Source organism: Eretmochelys imbricata, chromosome 10 (assembly GCF_965152235.1).
Source record: "Eretmochelys imbricata isolate rEreImb1 chromosome 10, rEreImb1.hap1, whole genome shotgun sequence".
Lineage (NCBI taxonomy): Eukaryota > Metazoa > Chordata > Testudines > Cheloniidae > Eretmochelys > Eretmochelys imbricata.
In genome coordinates, this window is record NC_135581.1 from 77,272,433 (window position 1) to 77,292,870 (window position 20,438).

The 20,438-nt window shown below is 42.9% G+C and overlaps 1 protein-coding gene across 4 annotated transcripts in view; it reads left to right on the forward strand.

Annotated features, from left to right (window-relative positions):
• LRRK1 (leucine rich repeat kinase 1) overlaps positions 1-20,438 on the forward strand; it is a 105,744-nt gene that overhangs the window by 74,129 nt on the left and 11,177 nt on the right. For all 4 annotated transcript variants that reach the window (XM_077828354.1, XM_077828355.1, XM_077828357.1 and 1 more), the window contains 11 exons: positions 182-353; positions 1,561-1,724; positions 3,256-3,395; positions 5,940-6,189; positions 9,768-9,934; positions 11,772-11,969; positions 12,635-12,912; positions 13,731-13,925; positions 14,815-14,966; positions 16,515-16,632; positions 18,380-18,496. In XM_077828354.1, the coding sequence (XP_077684480.1) occupies positions 182-353; positions 1,561-1,724; positions 3,256-3,395; positions 5,940-6,189; positions 9,768-9,934; positions 11,772-11,969; positions 12,635-12,912; positions 13,731-13,925; positions 14,815-14,966; positions 16,515-16,632; positions 18,380-18,496 (1,951 nt within the window). The remainder of the gene's footprint in view (positions 1-181; positions 354-1,560; positions 1,725-3,255; positions 3,396-5,939; positions 6,190-9,767; positions 9,935-11,771; positions 11,970-12,634; positions 12,913-13,730; positions 13,926-14,814; positions 14,967-16,514; positions 16,633-18,379; positions 18,497-20,438) is intronic.

Genomic DNA, 20,438 nt, shown 5'->3' on the forward strand with positions numbered 1-20,438 from the left:
GCAGTAGCTCTGTGTCCCTTCTTTGTATGTTGCTGCAGTATCACAAAGCTTGTTATCTGCAGTAGGCTGTGCTATTAAAATGCTCTGTGGAGGCTGAAACTGAGTTATTACACAGTACGAGGTATTTGCTGTTGTAAAACTGTAATTGAAGATTTGAACTGTCACATTTGATCTGTTTCAGATACCTCCTACCTCATCTCCTCCCAGCCAAACCAGCATTAGATATCCATGGCTTATGCCACCAGTCCACAAACACTGTCCAAAGAGTGTTCAAGATGAGTTTTGTCCCAGTTGGCTTTTGGCAAAGGTTCATAGCTCGGATGTTAATTAGTCTTGCAGAGATGGATCTCCAGGTAAGTTACTATATTCACAAAATAGAAAGTGAAAAAATAAAGGATGTCATTTAATAATAACATAAATACCACTGGGAGTTCATTCACAAATACTCTTCGACCACATTCTGCTTGCTTTACTCATGTGAGAAATCTCATTGACTTCAATAGCACTGTTCGCATGAGTAAGGTGAGCAGGAAATGTCCTACTGAAATTTGATTCCATTTTTATACACTGAAGCATTGTTTAGAGTCAATATAGCCCAAAGGTTATTTTCCAGTCATAAAAATAACGTTGGCATGGTTGGTTAAAGCTATTAATGTCGTTGCTGGTGGTGGCACAAGTTAATGCTGCAGCATCTCCCCAGTGATAACCTGGAAGCTCCATTGGAAGCCATTATAATTACCCATTAACTCTACCCTGCCACCTCTTCAAACTGCCCACTTAACTTGCATCAGCTATGTCGAGACATTTTCTTTTGGTGTCCTATAGTATTAGTCAGATTTGGAGATGCTCCAATTCCAAGGCTTCGCAAAATGTTAGGAATGTCCATTTTTTTAACAGGTAAATTTTTTTTTTAATAGTAAAAAAATTTCTCATAGCATTTCTGATTATATCCCATTGGGCAGGAAGTAAATCTTAAGCATCTCGCTAGTGCCTGTATCCAGTACCCACTGACGTCAATGGGAAGGATCCCATTGACTTAACTGGGCATCAGGTCAAGCCCCAGATGGGTAGGCCTCTGAGTGATGATGATGTTGAATTCTCAACACACTATTTTTAAACAGCATAGAGAAAGTCATTTTCCACCTATTGAAACAGCTTCTGAAATATTGACACAGGTGGATTTACTAGCTCAGTGCTCTGGAGGCAGATAATTGTTTGCTCACCCAGTAAACGGGTTTATTCTCCTTTGTGTTTTCAAATACAAAATCCATTTTAATTATTGCGCACGAGAGCAGTAGAATGAACCATGTTCACTGGCTTGAGGCCATTCCTCTATACGTGATCTGGAATTCTTGTTTTGCTGCTGACATAGTCGTGACTGTATTTATTTTAATCACTTCACAAGCTGTTTTACAAGTCACGGGCACTTTAATTACAAAAATAATGGAATATATCCAAGATGGCCAGAGAAAGAAGGGTCGGCCCTGTTTGCTTGATTAAGGGGAATCCCCATGTGAGGCGTCTCGGTGTTGAATTATTGTGTCATGCTGCTCATTTCAGCTGTTTGAGAACAAGAAGAACACCAAGAGCAGGAACAAAAATGTGACCATCTACAGCTTTACAGGCACTCAAAGAAACCGCTGCAGCACATTCCGCGTCAAAAGAACTCATACAGTCTACTGGCAGGAAGGTCTGTTTGTTACCTTTGATGGAGGCTACCTCAGGTAATCTGTGCTCGCCTGTAACCTACTTCATAAAACCGCATGCTAAATGGACGCTAACAGACCTGACCCAAATATTACACATTCACTAATTTCAACTGAAGAGGAGGCTTATATAGATATATATATAAAAATTCAGCGAATAAAAGCAAAGCTCAACAGTAATGGATCAGTCTTTGTTTGCCAGTTAGGAATGTATCACTTATTATTTCTTACAGATATTGTTGCAGCTACAAATATGAAGAACTCCAAAAATATAAAGTAACATTTGGAGCAGAGCTGTTTGCCTGTGGAAAATTTTGCATTTTCACATGTAAACAAATGTTTGGATGAACAGATCTCTGCACAGTGCTCTTAAAACTCTCTGCCATATGGCTTCAATTCACACCCGCACAGAGGACTTTTCTTTTCTGTGCAACTTAAGCCCTGTGGCTTTGCTGGCAGAAGGGGGCATGTGAGATGTGGTGGGGCTAGGCCAGTGCAAAGCCTTCCATTGGGTGAAGCAAAACAACTGCATTTATTCTTACAAAGATGCAGTGGCCAGGAGTCTGGATACTGGGGGTATGGACACTGTTCCACCCACTAGGATAGATTAGCAGCCATGGAGTTTTGTCCTGCAGCCTCTTCCTCCTTACCTAAGGTACCCTCATTACTGTAGTATCTGAGCACCTCACGATCTTAGTGTATTTCTCCTCACAGCAGCCCTGCAAATAGGAAAGTGCTGTTCCCATTTTACAGATGGGGAACTGAGACACAGAACAGCTAACGCCCAGATCCTCAAGGGGACTTAGGTGCCTAACTCCTGTGAAATGTATGGGAGTTAGGTACCTAAATACCTTTGAGAATCTGGGCTGAGTGACTCTCTTAAGGTCACACAGGAGGTCCGTGGGACTTGAACTCAGGTCTCCCAAGTTCTCGGCCAGTACCTAACCACTGGACCATCCTTCCTCTCTCTTGGGTTTGGTGGATGTGTACCATCTACCTATCCATATTAAATTCTCACACAAAGCCCATTTACTCAGGCTTTGTTGGGGCAGAAGGACGTTCAGCTCTTTGCATACAATTACCCAGTTTGCACAAGAGCCTATTATTTTGTGCACAAATACCCGGGGCTGTACACAAAAGGATATATCCACATATTTTGCAAGCATGTTCTTGAAGCTCCTTTGAAAATATGGTTCTTAGAGTTTTAGTATTGGTTTTTAAGACTCTTAACCCTTCAGCACTTTACTTATTGCTTCCAGTATAATCTCCACCAGCCTCTCTTCACTCAGACTACGACCTTCTTTACCATGTGCACTTTGTAAGCATCCAGCTTTTGCTTATTTCTGTGCAAGAATGCTCTCTCCAGAGAATGATAGATTCAGTTTGGGGATCATATTTATATGTAACTGAAGACACTTTCCTTTTAAGTACTTGTTAATTACTTGTGGTTTTGTGGCTCTGCTTATCAATGATTTTGCTAAAGAAAAACTGTTAACATTCATGCTTTACAAATGCCTTATTTGGGTGTTTCATGCTCTCCATTACTTAGTGTGGAATCTTCTGATGTGAATTGGAAAAAGAAAAAAAGTGGTGGAATTAAAATCATTTGCCAATCAGAAGCAAGAGATTTTTCAGCAATGGCTTTCATCACAGATCATGTCAATTCCTTGATAGATCAGTGGTTTCCAGGTAAGAAGAACAACTGTAGCATTCTGTACATTGTTTTGGAATTTATTTTGGAAATTATTCCTGTTTTGGAAATTATTCCTTGATGGTGCTGTCAGTGTGCACAATGGGATGCACCAGTAGAAGAGTGCTACAAAAAACTCAAAATAGGTCCCTGCTCCAAGGATTTTACAATCTAGAGGCAACAGCAGATTCAATGCAATATAATATAAACCTTTACTGACACCGCGTGGTGTGAACAGTGTATCCAGAGCGCTCAATCCCTCAAAATCCGAAAAGCAAACACAAATTAGATGTTATGGCACAAACAGGGTCCAAACCTGCTCCTGCAGAAGTCAGTGACCAGATCCTCCGTTGAATTTCGTGGAAACAGTGTCAGGTCCATACTGCTTAGGTAAGTTACATCAGTGTGTCTGAGCCCCTTGTGCTAGTTTTATACTTGCATGGAGTTACTCCTGATTTACACCATAAGGGAGATCAGAATCAGGCCCACTGTTTCCCCAAGTGATGTTTGTAACCCACAAATAGATTTTGATTTAAAAAATGATGTGCTGTATCCCAGGTGACCGCATGCTGCTTTAGAGATTAGTGTTGGCAGGTATTGATCTGAGATCTTTACCAGAAAATAGTGCTGTGAGCTGCCGTAGCTCAACCTTTGCTCATCTGTTTTATCGGCGATCACTCTGCAAAGGGGGAAAATAAAACTTTCATTTGTGTTTGGATTGTTTTTTTTTTTTTAATCATTGAAGACTGACCAGCGCCGTGATCCCAAAGAAGCATATTCGGACATGGAGGGATGATCAGCAATATAGATACAAATGGAGGATGCCAGCCAGTGGGCCGTTTGGGTCAAAAGACAGGCCAACAGCCCATCCAGCAAGACTTGTTGGCCCATTTCTAAAACTTACAATGCACATGTCTAGTGTCCCTGTCCTGTGCCTCTAGTTGTCTAAGGAGGAATTCTTATCATTCCTTTTCAGACTGGTAACTACAGAACTATATATACTAAGGGCTTGGCTACACTTGCAAGTCACAGCGCAATAAAGGAGCCCCGGGCGCACTAGCTCACGCCCCGTCCACACTGGCAAGGCAGGTACAGCGCTCTGAGTCCGCAGCTACAGCACTGCTGGTATTCCACCTCGGCGAGTGGAATAACGTTTGCTGCACCCCCGCTGGAGCGCCGCCGTGCCAGTGTGGACAAGGTGTTGCGTTACTGCGCTCTGATCAGCCTCCAGAAATGTCCCATAATCCCCTTAAGTCAAGTGGCCACTCTTGTCATTGTTTTTGAATCGCTGCAGGAATGCAGATATGCCCTTTGAAAGCTCCGTTTCTGACAGCCAGCTGCTTATCTGCTCCGAGACAAAGCAACCATTAATGTGGAAAGCTGTGTGAGACAGAGAGAGAGGAGGGGGGACTGCTGCTGTCTGAACTTACAAGACAGTATGCTGACATGCTCTCAGCCCCCCAAAAACCCACTCTCTCTCCCCTCACATACACACAGCACACTCCCTGTCACACTCCACCCCACCCACCCCCATTAGAAAAGCACGGTGCAGCCACTTGCATGCTGGGATATCTGCCCATAATGCACCGCGCCCAATGCCGCTGCAAGTGCGCTTGAAGCTGTCAGGGTGGACAGACCGCAGCGCTTTCCTTACTGCGCTCTCCAAAGGCTGGTTTAACTCAAATCACTGTACATCTGCAAGTGTAGCCATGCTCTAAAAATTTCCCGTCATACTGTTTAAATAAGAATATATGATAGCATACCAAATGAAACAATGAATTCACACTCCTGTGGCTCTTTTGGATAATGTTGATTGCTAATTTGGCTCCTGAACCACTGAGGTCTGAGTATGACTGCCTCAGATTGTGGCTGGTCACAACCCTCTAACTCACAGGTTCAGAACCCCCGCTGTAAAGTAACATTTACAATAGATTCTGTTAAATGAAAGACTACTTTGGCCCATGACCCCTGGGTGCTGTGTCTCTGATTCTTTGTCTGCTTGCTTGATTCTGGCTAAAGCAGTGTCAGAAAGAGGAAGGAGCTCTGCCAGTTTTTCTCCCTCTCTGTTTTAAAGGGACAGACATACTTGTGCCTTTCTATTCATTGCAATGGAGTCCATCTTTCTGAAGTGTCGCTAACTAAAGCCATGGAGAATTGCTTCATAAGAAGGCTTTTCCTATCCATGAACTTTTAAATTTCTAGTGCGCTGAAAATGTATTACTTGCATGCCCTGCATTATACTTATTCCTGATACCTAAATGAAAACCTGCCAGGCCTCTTGAGTTATCTCAACAATCCAGAGTACGTCTCTATCCAACCCTGTCCTTGCTGCCTTTTGTGTATTTGGCAAATAGCTACTTTTTATCACAGGTGATAAACTAGAGGAGCTACTACCCCAGGTTTGAAAGCATGGGAGTCAAGTGAGGGATTACACGAGACTTACATGGGACTTCTCAGGCACTGATTTCATGCAGAAGAGGTATACATCTGAATGCACTGGACATTGCTGTTCAATATCACTTCTTTTTTTTAATTATTTTTAGCACTGACGGCCACGGAGAGTGATGGAACTTTGCTAATGGAACAGTATGTCCCATGTCAGATCTGTGCAACTTCTAGGACACAAGAGAATGGGACACCTGATAAACCGGAAGATGAGCAGTACTTTAACATGGAAGATTGTGTTCTGACTGCTATAGAACTGGATTGTATCACATGTCCTAGTCACCCTAACATCCCAGTTCCTCTACAAGAGCTGGTCCCTGAGCTCTTCATGACAGATTTTCCTGCCAGGTAATGTTACTTGTCAGTCATTGATTGGACTTCAAAATGTCTATGAATAATTCAGTTTGCATTTCCTCTAGTTCACGACCATTGGAGGTCCATATTGACCCTTGATAGGGAGACAAATTCATCTACCCATGACTCCCAGCCATGTCATTGTATCCTAGCCTATATCTGCCTACATAGTCATTACATTTGCTTACACAGTCACTGTACACTGTCAGTATCTGACTCATCGCCTTGTAAAGGCTCCTGAGGTTCCTGTGGTACGATGTGAAAGTCACTTTTTAAAAAGTGACCCTGTTCTCTACTGTCTTTGGTAACATATTCTGGCCAGGGGTTGGTGCAATATGTCTCTTCCAGGAGATTTTTAATAGGGCACTAACAATATAGAGTGCTGCAAAGTGCCCATCCCGATCTGCATTTGAACGTCCATATGGTTTGGGGATGTTTTGATTTGGGGATCAGTCACAGTGTTCAGACTTGGATTCAAATTTGGATTTGTTCAGAGCTGGGGTTTTAATCTGGAAGCCACGAGTGGGTTACTGAAATGGGTTAACTTCAACCTCTAGCCCTTACATGGCCTGTGTGCAATGAATTTCTTCAGACCCTTCCTGGTGAACAATTACAAACATCCCTTCGTGGCAGGTGGCAGTTTCTGCTCTTGTGGGATGATATCGGACATGCAGCATCAGGAGCAGATTCAGGGGCTTTGGCTGCGAATCAGAGAGACTTCTTTCCTCCTCTGCAGAAAGCCCTGTACTCTGTAGAAGGCTACGCTGCCCCAGACGGAAACTTTAAACTATTTAACTACTTTTCTAGGAGGATTGACTCCTGTACCCTGTAATTGGTTTGGATAGCACAGTTTCCTTCCTTGAGAAAATTAAAGCACTTTTGCTGTCGAAAGCATATTTGACCCACCAGAAAGTGGGCATTAAATCAAATCTGCTCTAGGAAGTGATGATATTTCCTGAAGTTTACACAGAGACCAAAATCCTAGACCTTGGTCCCCTAAAAGCTATTCTAGGTTACTTTTCCCATTACTTCAGGAAAACTTTAATCTTCTGAGTAATGGAGCCTATTCCACAGTGACTAATGCATTTTACAAACCTAATAATGAATGAGGCTGGGAGAACTGATGCTTTAAAAAAAGAAAAGAAACGAAACACTGGCACAATTTTTTCCCCTCACGCCCTGAAGTGAATCTGAACGATTTGATAAAGGCCTTTATTTCCTTCATATATGTCCGATGGTTTCTGGTTTATTGCTTCTTCCCAATTCCTCTGCTGTTTCTACCCAACCACAAAGTCTAAATCTTTACCCTTTTCCTCATGCTCTTCACCCCCTCTGAACCAAACCCTAGCCCATTCCTACTCACTCCCTGTGTTGGCGCATTGAAGGAAGAAAAGAAAATCTCCCAAAGGATTAGTGGGTAGGGAAGTTTCTCTTCCAAGCTCATTAGGGAGGTCACCAGGAGAGTGTAGGGTTGGATCAAAAGGTTTTGCACGTCCAAGTTAGGGACTAGATAAGCATTCCATATGGAGGATGATTTTCTATAAATGCATCTCTGTCTGTCTGTCTGACAGACCTTTCCTTTTGACTCAAAGGCCATTCCAAGTTGCACACCAATTTTTAACCAGTGTTTGATGCATTGTGTACTAAAACACATACAAGAAAAGGAGGGCTTGCCGTAACCTACTACAGGGTCTGTAGAAAGGCTGAAGGAACCCATTTCATTTTGATTTTTGAGGCCCTCTCAGTAATGAAATAATTTAGGGTTCCATATGCTGTGAGATGAAGTGTTTATTTTTCTGGATGTCTCCAGTAAAGGAGCTAGGCGCCTGACCCACTCACAAAAACCCATTTCATTGGCAATACTGTGGTTGAGACACTCTGACCTATGAAGCACAAGGAGAACCTTGTTGAGGACAGTCAACCTATGAAGAAAGTTAGGAGGCCTTTTTGTGTCCTATCTGACATACATGACCTTGGATGTCTTCATCAAGGCTATTATATGCTTTGTAATGGGGGCGGGGCGAAGAGTCACAATCTAGGAACAGATTTAAGGGAAAAGTAGACATTTTTATTCCCAGGCTTAGATTAAATTGTTGAGAGTTTCATATAACTAAGGGTTTCAGAGTAGCAGCCGTGTTAGTCTATATCCGCAAAAAGAACGAGGAGGACTTGTGGCACCTTAGAGACTAACAAATTTATTTGAGCATAAGCTTTCGTGAGCTACAGCTCACTTCATCTGCATCTGAAGAAGTGAGCTTTAGCTCACGAAAGCATCTGATGAAGTGAGCTGTAGCTCACGAAAGCATCTGATGAAGTGAGCTGTAGCTCACGAAAGCTTATGCTCAAATAAATTTGTTAGTCTCTAAGGTGCCACAAGTCCTCCTTTTCTTTTTTCATATAACTAAGATTCTATCTTTTGCATTGCACCTATTGTGTAACATTTGCTTTTGGTTCATGCAGCTCAGTTTTGGGTATAAGTGAACACACGTACTCAAAGCAAATTGAGCCAGAGCCATGAAGTTTCACCTGGATTTGACTTGAAACCTCTAATGTTTGCCCTGACCCTTTTGATGAAACTGGGCTGAATTTTGCCTTTTCATGAAGCCTGTAAGCAGCCATCATTCACCTGGTCCCAGTGCAAACATTTTGCATGGCTCTGAGGATAAATGACCCCATATGTGTGATGTGTATAAGACGGGCACACACTGGGCTCCAGAGGGTAAAGAATCCACTCTTACTAAGTAGAGTATAAAATGTCTGGGGGGCCTTCATAAGGCCATCTGGGCACTTAGACAGTCCGTGTCCTTTACAGCGCATTCTGTCTGTATGACTCAGATCTTTCTGTTGGGCATGGTGCAGAGCTCTGAGGGCTCTAATCAGCTGCTGCCTGAGCTCCCAACATTTGCGCTGAGTCGTGTGTGCCTGTCAAATAAATCATTTTAACTGCGGCGTTCCTTTCTCCAGGTAGTTTTAATGGGTCATTCTGGACAAACTCGCCAACACTGCGGCATGTGGGCCCTCATCAGGGGTGTCATTTGTTAGTTTTATTTGACTAATACAACAAGGCAAGTAGAAATGTTTGATGTCAGAGTGGCTGTAAAAGCTGTCTCAGGAAGGGTGGGAAAATGATGAATTGCAGCCTGGTAACAGCAGGCTGGTTAGAATATTCAGATTTCAGAGCACAGTCCAGTCCTGCTGGAAGGCAACAGAAGTAAAAACCTATTAAACTGGCCATACATTGTCCATATCAGCTGGATTTACATCATCAGCCTAGAAACGGAGTTTGGCACCCTGATGCCTTTCAGGATCTTGTCGGTTTCCGATGAGATATGTTTGACTCAGTGGACAGCTCATTTTGCAGGTTTGCCCACGTCGCTCTTCCTGTGCGAAAAATGTGCAATGTGTACTGGCATGCAAAATATCTCAGGACAACAAAGTGACTTTCCAGTCTTGTCTTCTCAGTGGAAACCTTTTATTGAAATGAAAATCTGTTTAAAAATGTGCAAAAAATCAGATTAAATGTACAAATTACAGTTCCTTTAAATATTATTTTTTTGTTATATTTCTGGCAGACTATTTCTGGAAAATAGTAAACTAGAATACAGTGAAAATGAAAACAATGTTCTTGGCCAGGGTGGAAGTGGAACCATTATATATCAGGCAAAATACCAAGGAAAACCAGTGGCGGTGAAGAGATATCAGATTAAGAAATGCAAGAGTTCTCCTAATTCGGCTACAGGTACAGTGCACAGAACGCATGGGGAGGGGGGGTATGTTTTTAAATCTGCTCTGTCCGCAGTGAGTTTACAAGTTATGATTGAATCGTCTTCAGTCTGCTAAGGGCTGGCAGCACCTATTTAAATACAGCTTCCCAATATACAGCAAAACTTGTAAGGGAAGGAATATTGACGTATTTTTAAAAAGCCTTTTTGTGTACATCTCCACAGCAAAAAACAACAACAACCCTGTAGCTGTAAATCTCAGAGCTCGGGTCAGTTGACTTGGAGTCACGGGGTTTTCGTTATGAGGCTAATAATAGTAGTGTAGATGTTCCTGCTTGGGCCGGAGCCTGGTCTCTGAAACCAGGGGAGGGAGGAGGGTCTGGAAGCCAAGGCTCTAGCCTGAGCCTGAATGCCTACACTGCTATTTCTAGCCCCACAGCACAAGCCCGAGTTAGTTGACCTGGGCTCTGAGACATGCTGCTGCAGGGGTTTTGTGCCGTGTAGGCATACCCTATGAAAACATGCAAAAGAAATGGAGAACTAAGGCCAGCTGGCGGTCATTGGCACACAATACACTTCTGCACTGGGGGTTCGAGTTTGAATTCTCAGTTTTGACATGAAACCTCATGTGCTGGCCAGCAGGGGGCTGGGAGCTCTAACAAGACAGAGCCTCAGTATGGGGGAGAAGACAAAATCTCAATGCTCCATCCTTCTTGTGACTCTCATAACCCGAGCCGTCTGGCTGTAGAGAGGTGGTTGCGTGGACAACGCACTTGACTGGAACTCAGGAGATCAGGGTTCAGTTTCTAGCTGTGACCTTGACCAAGTCATTTAATCAATCTTTACCTCAGTTCTCCACCTGTAAAATGCGGGTGATGATACTTCCTGTGTCTTTTCTACTTGGACTATCAGCTTTTTGGGGCAGGGACTGTCTCTCGTGTCTGTACAGCACCTAGCACTCAGCTTAATTGGGACCTCCACCATAATACAAATACTACTAACTCAATCATCATACCTTCTAAAAGCCGGGCCTTCCCTGAGGTGCTCCCTTCACTGGGACTGTTAGCGAGTCCTAGAAGTTAAACACAGGAAAGGTCAGTTAGATCATCCAGTCAATCACATGGAGGCTAGTACAGTGAGTCTACCAGTACTCTGGCCAGTTTAGTTTTAGATCACAAGTCGTGGGGCTTCCTTCATTTTCCTTGGGAGGCTGTTCCACCTCACTATGCTCACTTCTGGTTTTAAGCATACAGTGCCTCCGTGAGCTGTGGAGGAGCACAGCTACTGCCCCAATGGCACACGCCCTTTGGAAAGACCAGTGCTAACAGCAAGGCTAGCCATGAATGGCCTCTGCTTTCCCTTAGCACAAGGACTGCTATTGTGCACGGCTCCTGTGCTGGGGTTGCAGCCAGAGCGGGCAAGTCTCTTGCCCTTGAAGTTTTATATAATAGTAACATGCTGCTTATGTATTGCTGACTCCCTGCTCTAAAGAGTATAGGGAAGGATTTTCAAAAGCACTTACGTTATGGAAGAACACAAGTCCCACCAACTTTCAGTGGGTCTTACACTCCTAAGTCAAAAAATCCCACCCCCAGTTGCTTCCTATTGCACTCGTGTAACTCCCACTGACAGTACCAATAATGCCTATTAGCAGCTCATGCTAAGGAGGGGATGGCCCAAAGCACCATCGTCAGAATAAGCAAGGACATGGTTTGCTTCCTACAGTAGTTTTCTCAGCTCTTAGAATCCTATCAACAGTTTTAGCTTTCAAGAAAACCGCTAATGCCGCATTGCTGGGTTCCCCTATTGCAATGCCATGTGCTGAAGTGAAAACAGGCCTGTGTGTTTTGCTAGATACCATGCTGAAGCACTTGCAAGCTATGGACGCCATGAAGAACTTCTCCGAGTTCCGCCAGGAAGCCAGCATGCTCCACTCCTTGCAACACCCCTGCATCGTGTCCTTGATTGGGATTAGCATCCATCCTCTCTGCTTTGCCTTAGAGTTGGCCCCCTTGGGCAGCCTCGCAACTGTGTTATCTGGAATGTCCAAAGGTAACAGCCCCGAACCTGCTCCCTGAAAATAATGAAATCCCTATGTCCCAGTGTGAGCAAATGGCCTGCAACACTCAAGCTATTTTTTGAGTGGTAGAATAATGTTTTTTCCAAGTTTGGTGGGCAGTGATGGAATTTCTTTCAAATTGGGACTTTGGTGGGGGTCTCATGAAAACTGCCAATAAGGCTGAGCTTTTCAAAACTATGTAAAAAATCTGTATACCCAGTTCCCCTTAAAATTAATGGGGACTGGGTATCCAAATCTCATTTTAATTCTGCATGTGCAATTTTCCCCCTGCAAATCAGCTATTTAGAGATCTAAATGCTATCCTATGTACCTGTAATTTTGCCGCTGTTAAATTAATGGCATAAAATCCTGAACTGGGATGAGGCCCCTTTAATAACTTGGCCCTGTCTGCATATCAGCACTTTGTCTAGTTGCAGCCCAACAATGGGAGTGTTATGAACCGCTGAAATTAAGGGGTTAAAAAAAAACCTGACAGAGTTCTGTCTAAAGTAACATGAATGGTGCCACTTCAGATCATCCCATTCAGAGTGACATTTTAACAGGTAGATTGTTTCCACTAGGTCAGATTAAAATGACAAGAACTGTCATCCTTTTGAAAGTCTGCTCTAATGAACACAGCGTTTTTCCTTTATAACAGGGGCTTCCTTTGTGCCACTGGGGCGCCTGCTGACCCAGAAAATAGCATATCAGATTGCAACAGGCCTTGCCTACCTGCATAAGAAAAACATCATATTCTGTGACCTAAAGTCAGACAATATTTTAGTGTGGTCCCTGGACATTAAAGAGCATATCAACATCAAACTGTCTGACTATGGGATTTCTCGGCAGTCATTCCATGAAGGAGCTCTTGGAGTGGAAGGCACTCCTGGGTACCAAGCCCCAGAGATTAGGCCTCGAATAGTCTATGATGAAAAGGTAACTAAGAAATGTCCATTGAAGTGGCACTATTCTCATCTATAACCCAATGAAAAAGATGCTCCTCAAGGCCCTTCATGGAGTTTTCTCACATGTGCTGACTAAAGCCAAGGTTTTCAAAAGTGGGTACCTAAAGTTGTGCTCCTGAGTACATATTTAGGCATCTAGGTAAATAGCTTGATTTTCAGAGGTGCCCAACAACAAATTCTCTTCAGTCGGAGCTGTAGGTACTCAACACCTCTGAAAAATCAGACCATTATTTAGGTGCCTAACTATGGATTTAGGAATCTTAACTTGAGGCACCCACTTCTGCAAAGAGACCCGATTTAATGGAATCACTGATGAAGAAACTAAGTGTGTCATTGTGTTAACGATCCGCAAGATATGAGCAAGGCACATGCAAACTGGACTCCTTATTCATAGCACTGATTGCAGCTAGATTGGAAATGTCTGTATGTGTCATGGAAGATTCCTTGCTGGGAACAAAATGATTTGGATTGTTCATTTAGGTCCATTCATTCTTTCTAGAAGAAATTAACCCCGTACATAGGAGCCAGCCTAAGAGCTAGGCAACACTTAAGATATGCATAAGCCTGGCCCACTGCATGGGGGTGCATTTCACCTTCCGTGCATATGCTGAATGTGCTGCTGATCTTATTTTATTACCTCTTAATGCTTATTCATGTATTATTTGGTTTCCATCACTTCTGTCAATGTTATCCCAAATTCTAACCATACAATAAAACTCCCTTCCAAAGAAATAGCCATACCCATCTATGGGAGCAGCTTTGTGCTTAACTGTGTGATATTTGCCTTAGGTGGACATGTTCTCCTATGGAATGGTCCTATATGAACTATTGTCTGGGCAGCGGCCTGTGCTTGGACAACATCAGCTTCAGATTGCGAAGAAGCTGTCTAAAGGGATCCGTCCCATTCTGGGGCAGCCGGGGGAAGTGCAGTTCCACAGGATGCAGACGCTCATGATGGAATGTTGGGACACTAAGCCAGAAAAGGTACAAGAGGAGCCTGAAAATTGGTGCTTTTTGACCATTTATCCACTGCTTGTTACCGGGGCAGCCACCCCTACATGCTAAGGGCTAGATCCTCAGCTGGTCTCAATGGGCACTGCTCCAGTGACATCAATGGAGCGCCACCTGTTTACACCTGCTAGTGATTGGGGCCCTAAAATTCCATAGACTTCAGTTTGGGTTTCATGAATGGAGCAACTGTATGCTTACCCTAATGGTGAAATCATGGCCCATTGAAGTCGATGGCAAAACTCTCATTGACTTCAGTGGGGCAAGATTCCACCCTTAATTATTAAAAACTACTGACGTGTCATGCTGTGAATGCAGCTAGAAGGAATTCAGGAGCTTTGAAAAAAAGGCACTCTGGGGACAGGGAAGGGTTCCAAATACAAACAGAGATTACACTGTACTACAGCTTTCTTTAATCATTTTGCATTTTTGGAGCCACAGTCCTTCACCTAAGGGCCAGGCAGAGCTTTGATTAACAAGCACTTATACTCTATAATGAGTGTGGCTCTCTTCCCTAAATTCTCAAAGCACAAGAGGTTCATAGATAAAATCCTAATGAGAGAGGGAGGCAAGGAAGAGGGGAGGAAAGAGAGAGATGGGCCTTGATTCTTGTAATTTATGTTAGTTTTGCACTGAAATGCAAAACTCAGGGAGCACCTGTGGGACAGGATTTTGAAAGAAGTTTAAGGGATTTGGGTGCAGATTTGGGCACCTAACTCCCTTAGGTTCTTTTGAGATCCCCAACCTCTGGAACTATAGATGTAATAAATAGTAATTATTATGAATGTATTGTTCATTCTTAACCTGCAAAAGAATCTCTGATGTGTACACACCATTCAGTGTATGTAATTTTTTTCCCCCTCAGCGTCCATTGGCCATTTCTGTTGTAGGACAGATGAAAGATCCTACGTTTGCTACTTTCATGTACCTGCTCTGCTGTGGGAAGCAGTCTTCCTTCTTCTCTTCCCAAGGCCAAGAATACACTGTGGTATTCTGGGATGGGAAGGAAGACACCAGGTAGAGGGCTTGTTTTTATCCTTTTTGATTCTTCCTTGATTTAACATCGACTCTTTCAATGTCAGCACTCATGCCACGGGGCAGTAAGAAAGGAAGGTGAAAGTGAATTAGGAGCATTTCCAAAGATACATACAGCATCATTTCCCCAGACTGCTTTAATTAGTAATATGTCAGTGGTTATTTCATAAAGAGTATTACTGTTCTTAGCTCATCTTCAAATAATATCAGGTCAAGATTAGGAACCTATAACAAACACAGAGACATCAGACTAGATATGATCTCTTTTTACTAATGAGGCCTTTTGACACGAAGCCTTTCCGAACTGAGGCACCAATTCAGCATTCCATGCCTGTTCAGCAAAGCACTTAAGCCCGTGCTTAAGTCCCCTTGAAATAATTAGTCTTAACCACGTCTTAAGTTTAGTATGTACTTAAGTGTTTTACTGAATAGGGATGGTCTTAAGCAAGTGCTTAAATGCTTTGCTGAACTGGGACCTGATGCTGGTATTTGATTCAAGAACATGTTGGTCGAGCTGCTTTTTATAAATAATATTCAGGGATAGCTCAGTGGTTTGAGCATTGGCCTGCTAAACCTAGGCTTGTGAGTTCAATCCTTGAAGGAGCCATTTAGGGATCTGGGGCAAAAATTGGGGATTGGTCCTGCTTTGAGCAGGAGGTTGGACTACATGATCTCCTGAAGTCCCTGCCAACCCTGATATCCTATGATTATGAATTTATAGCCCCTTTTTGGGTTTGGAAACCATTCATGAGCTGATCCAGATTTTCTATTCAAGTATTCACTATTGGCAAGTATTTGCCAAATGGTATGGGTAAATAATTTTGGCTCTGCACATTGTTCATGAACTGTTTGCTTTCACTATTTGTCATTCATAGCGTTTGGTTGGTTACTTAAGCCATACATTATTATTTCTGCTCCCTGATTGGATAACTAATTCATTTTTGAAAGGAGAGTAACAAGGTATGCGCATCTCGTATACGTTTTAGAACACAGAACTACTTGTGCTAAAATAGTTGCAACTTCTGGGATTCATAGAACCATTTGTGAATACCCAGTGTCTGTTCAAATACCCATATACAATGTGACCCCGTGAATCATAGTGAAACAAACGAAGTGCTTTTATTCACAAAAATATTCATTCATCAATTTGTTAAAAATTATTTGACCGTCTCAAGGGCCTTCATCCTTTCTTGATGTGTCACTTCTCTTTCATTTAGCCAGTAAAATAATCAGAGTAACAAGACAACAGTTGTAGTACACTTAGCAAACAGTTAATAGCAGAAAGAGCTTTTAAATGTCTGAATTTTTCTCCCTTTATGATATACTTTCCTCTCCCCCAAAAAAGATTAAGAGCATTTTATACATCTGCAGGATGATGGGTAGCTAAGGAGCTGACAGTATGCATGACCTGGCCAAAAACATTAGGTGATCTCCAAATTGTACAGTGCAAACACATTAATTGCAAATACTTGCTAATGCTGTTTTACTATTGGCACCGTTGCTATAACAAATTACATTTGCTCCTTTCAGAAACTACACGGTGGTAAATACAGAGAAAGGTCTCATAGAAGTGGAGAGAATGAGCTGCCCAGGAATGAAGTTATGCTGCCAGTTAAAAGTTCAGAGTGCACTGTGGACTGCCACAGAGGTAAACGTTATCTGACATGTCAGCTCTCTTCTTGTCAGTTGTGCGCACTTCATTGCTGTGCTGCAGAAATCTTTAGTCGGGTGTGTTATAAAGCAACGTGGTATTAGCTTAATAAATTAGTAATGTAAAGCTCAGAGAATCAGCATGACAATGGATGTCTTAAATGGGCAGTCAAACTTTACATATGCTTTCTCACTGGTATATTGTTTCCACCTGTTATTTAGCTAGTGTCTAGAGCCTACTGATCCCAAGACCATGTTCTGCTGTTCTGAATGAATGTGGAAACAACAGCTGTCCAACATAAAACTGTCCCAGGTTATAGCACATTAGCACTGAGAGATTCTATCTGGTAAAGAATCTTATCTGTAGGTGATAAGGGGAAGGGGTGGAAGAAAACACATTGAGGCTGGGGATTTAAAAAGAGGCTGAAGGGAGTTGGAAGTCTATGGGAAATGGGGGCCTAACTCTCCTATGCCCTTTAAAATCCCTGCCTAAGAAGATAAGACCAAGATAGCGCAGTGGATTTATCTCTCTAGGTCCCTATCTAGTCCTCAGACAGAACTGTGTTGAGTGTAACCAGGCTCCAACACAAAACAAAAATGTTCTTGCAAAGCTGTTGAACCATTACAAATGAATTTCTAGAAGTCAGAGCTTCACAAATGGAAAAAGGGCTAAATGAATTGGGTGAATTATTTGTAATAGGTAATTCAGTCAGCTCTAATTGCATGTGTATGGACAGTGGAACTGAGTGAAAATTGGAATTTACATCCTGCAAGTAATTCTGATATTTTGACATTTCATTCGTCCTGAATCAGGTAAAAAAAAAAAAGTAAAAATATACGCATTTTTTCACAGAAAGAAAAGCTCAGAAAAATTTCAATTTAGAAAGGTTGAAACATTTCATTTTGACACTTTTTATTAAAAATTAAACATGTTGACAAATGAGATATTTTGTTTCAACTTGAACTGAAATTAAAGGTTTAGCTTTAAGTCCCTTTAATATTAACCCGCATCTTCTTACAGTGCCACACCGCTTCTTCAGAGCTGTAGTTCTGGTTTTTCATGCCCTCATTCGTTTGTATGGGCTGGGCTCCCTGGCTGGACTACATCTCCCATGATACACCCTGCAGCTTAGTCAGAGGGGAAACTGCAGTGCATCATGGGAGCTGAAGTGCAGCCAAGAGGCCCAGCCCATATAGTAGGGTGGGGGTATGAAGCATCTGAACTACAACTCCCATAAGGAAATGCAACACCACAGGGAGATGCAGTTTGACGTTGACCTGACTGAAAACGAAATATTTTGGTTGGATTCAGCAAACTAACCAAAACAACATATGTAATTTTGATTTTCCTGGCAGAAAATTCCCTAACAACACTAGTAGATGTGAACTGTGTGTGGAGTCAATCATATTTTCACCTGATTGCAGATTTGGTAAAAATCTGATCCTTGTACTACCAGACAGTGTTTGGTATCATGCACTGCATTAAGGGGAATCTAAGGTAGCCTCTCCAACCAGTGTGGATCACAGAATCCAAAACAATCATCAGGGAGAGGACTTTTAAGATAAAAGCTGGCCGAAAAAGAACTACATTAACTCCAAAGTGGAGATTATTAACCTCCAGAAACACAAATTGGACAGTTTTATAGGGAACAAATTTGAGACTGTTTATGTGTTAATGTGAAAAGCAGCTAAGTTAAATTATTACTGAATTAAACATAATTTCCTCTGCTCTTGTTGATTTGCAGGACCAGAAGATTTATGTATATGGCTTACAAGGCATGTGTCCTTTAAATACTCCACAAAAAGGATTAGACACTCCAGCTACCGTGAGCTGCTTCTTAGCGGTGCCTGTTATAAAAAAGGTAAAGAGGAATGTTTCTCACAATTGGAAAGGGTATCAATGAAACTAAAGACTCTGCTTATGGAGCCAGGAGTCCAAGATAATGTTGTTTTTCACTATCCTTTGCATAATTAAAGGGCATTGCTGTGAACTCCTCTACCCTAGAACTTGCTGGCAGAGCAAAAAGAGCAGTTTTCAGGTCTCTGTGTCCAAGCCAAGGAAAGCAGAGGTCTGGAAGTGGTATGGAGAGAACCTGAGGCAGGAGGGTCTAGAAATGGCACTTCCGAATCCGCTGGGGAAGTAGTCAAAATACACCTGCTTTCTTTACATTAAAGCTTTCCAGCTGCATTTCCACCTCATCATTAGAAAAAAAATTAGTGTAAGTGAATGAGAAAGATTAGTAGAGGGGAAGTGACTGAGTGATTAGGATAGATATTGATTAATTCCTAATGTAGGACTTGAGTATTTCTTTTAAGCGCATATTTATTGGACACTCTACATCACGGATGGCCAACTGGAGCCTGAGAAGGAACTGGAATTTACCAATGTACATTGCCAAAGAGCCACAGTAATACATCAGTAGTCCCTCATCAGCTCCCCCACCCCCGTGCCTCCTGCCGGCTGGCAGCCCTGCCAATCAGCGCCTCCCCCTCCCTCCCCACACCTCCCGATCAGCTGTTTCGTAGCGTGCAGGAGGCTCTGGGGCGGGGGAGGAGCCAGGGCACTCCAGGCTCAGGAGAGGGGGCTGGAAGGGGTGGAGTCGGGGCAGGGCCTGTGGCAGAGCCGGGGGTTGAGCAGTGAGCATCCCCGGCACATTGGAAAGTTGGCGCCTGTCGCTCCAGCCCCGGAGTCGGTGCCTATGCAAGGAGCCGCAGATTAACCTCTGAAGAGCCGCATCTGGCTCCGGAGCCCCAGGTTGGCCGCTCCTGGTCTACTTGCATGCAGTCTATACACGCATACGTATCACCTATGCCTTATCAACAGCCCTTTTTCTCTTGGGTTAGGAATTGGCATACAACAAAAAGGCAGGCTAGGGATATTGTGATCTCCCCCTGGTAATAACAAAGGGAGGCATTATGTGGTGTATAGCTAGTAGTCTTATTTTTGGAGACATTTAAAGTCCTATCATAAGCAGGCTCTTAAGAGAAATGTGGCAATGTGGCATTATTGGCTATTGCAGTCAAGTTTTAGGATATATACACAAATATTTTCTAATTGGTTAGATTATCCTCAGTTTGACCTGTAGCAAGCTAGAGTGAAAAAGTCACATTATTATCCATTTATTTTCAATATCTCTAATGATCTGAAAGCTTATTCACACGCCAACATGCTACGTCTAGTAACTGCACAGAGCAGGTTTCACAGTGTGTGTGGGGGGTATTTTATTCCATGTGCCCATTCTGTGTTACTGCGCATATCTGATTCAATGGCTCAGACTGCTGTATAGTTAGTGAGATGTGTCCCTGAGCAGAGGGTGAGAGCAGGAATAGTGTGCACTGCTTACATCCCACTTCACCCTTTGGGTAAGTGGGATTTACAGGAGACACCAGGCCTGGTGCTGACACAGGAATGAATTTCACCTCCTGGGAGACTGCTCCTGTTGACTTTTTCTGGCTCCCAAAGCTACAGAACTTTTCCTCCCCAATGTTTGATGCCTGACACCTGACTTATCTTTCGTCTGCTACCTTGTATTTTGTCCAGAGAAGTAGAATGTGCCTTTCATTTTGAGACTTTCTGCTGTCACACTGATTACAACCCTATGGGATTTCTAGTGGGTTTTAGGTCTCCTGGATTATCTTTCCAGACTGTGATATGTCTAGTGAATGTAATAAATAATTCCAGGCCCTACAATAATATTGAATCTACACAATTCTCCCTCCCCACTCCCTTCACACCCCCACCCCCCAATCAATGCCCTTTCAGCAGAATTCCTTATAGGACATTTTTCCCTCCTTTCTGTGTAT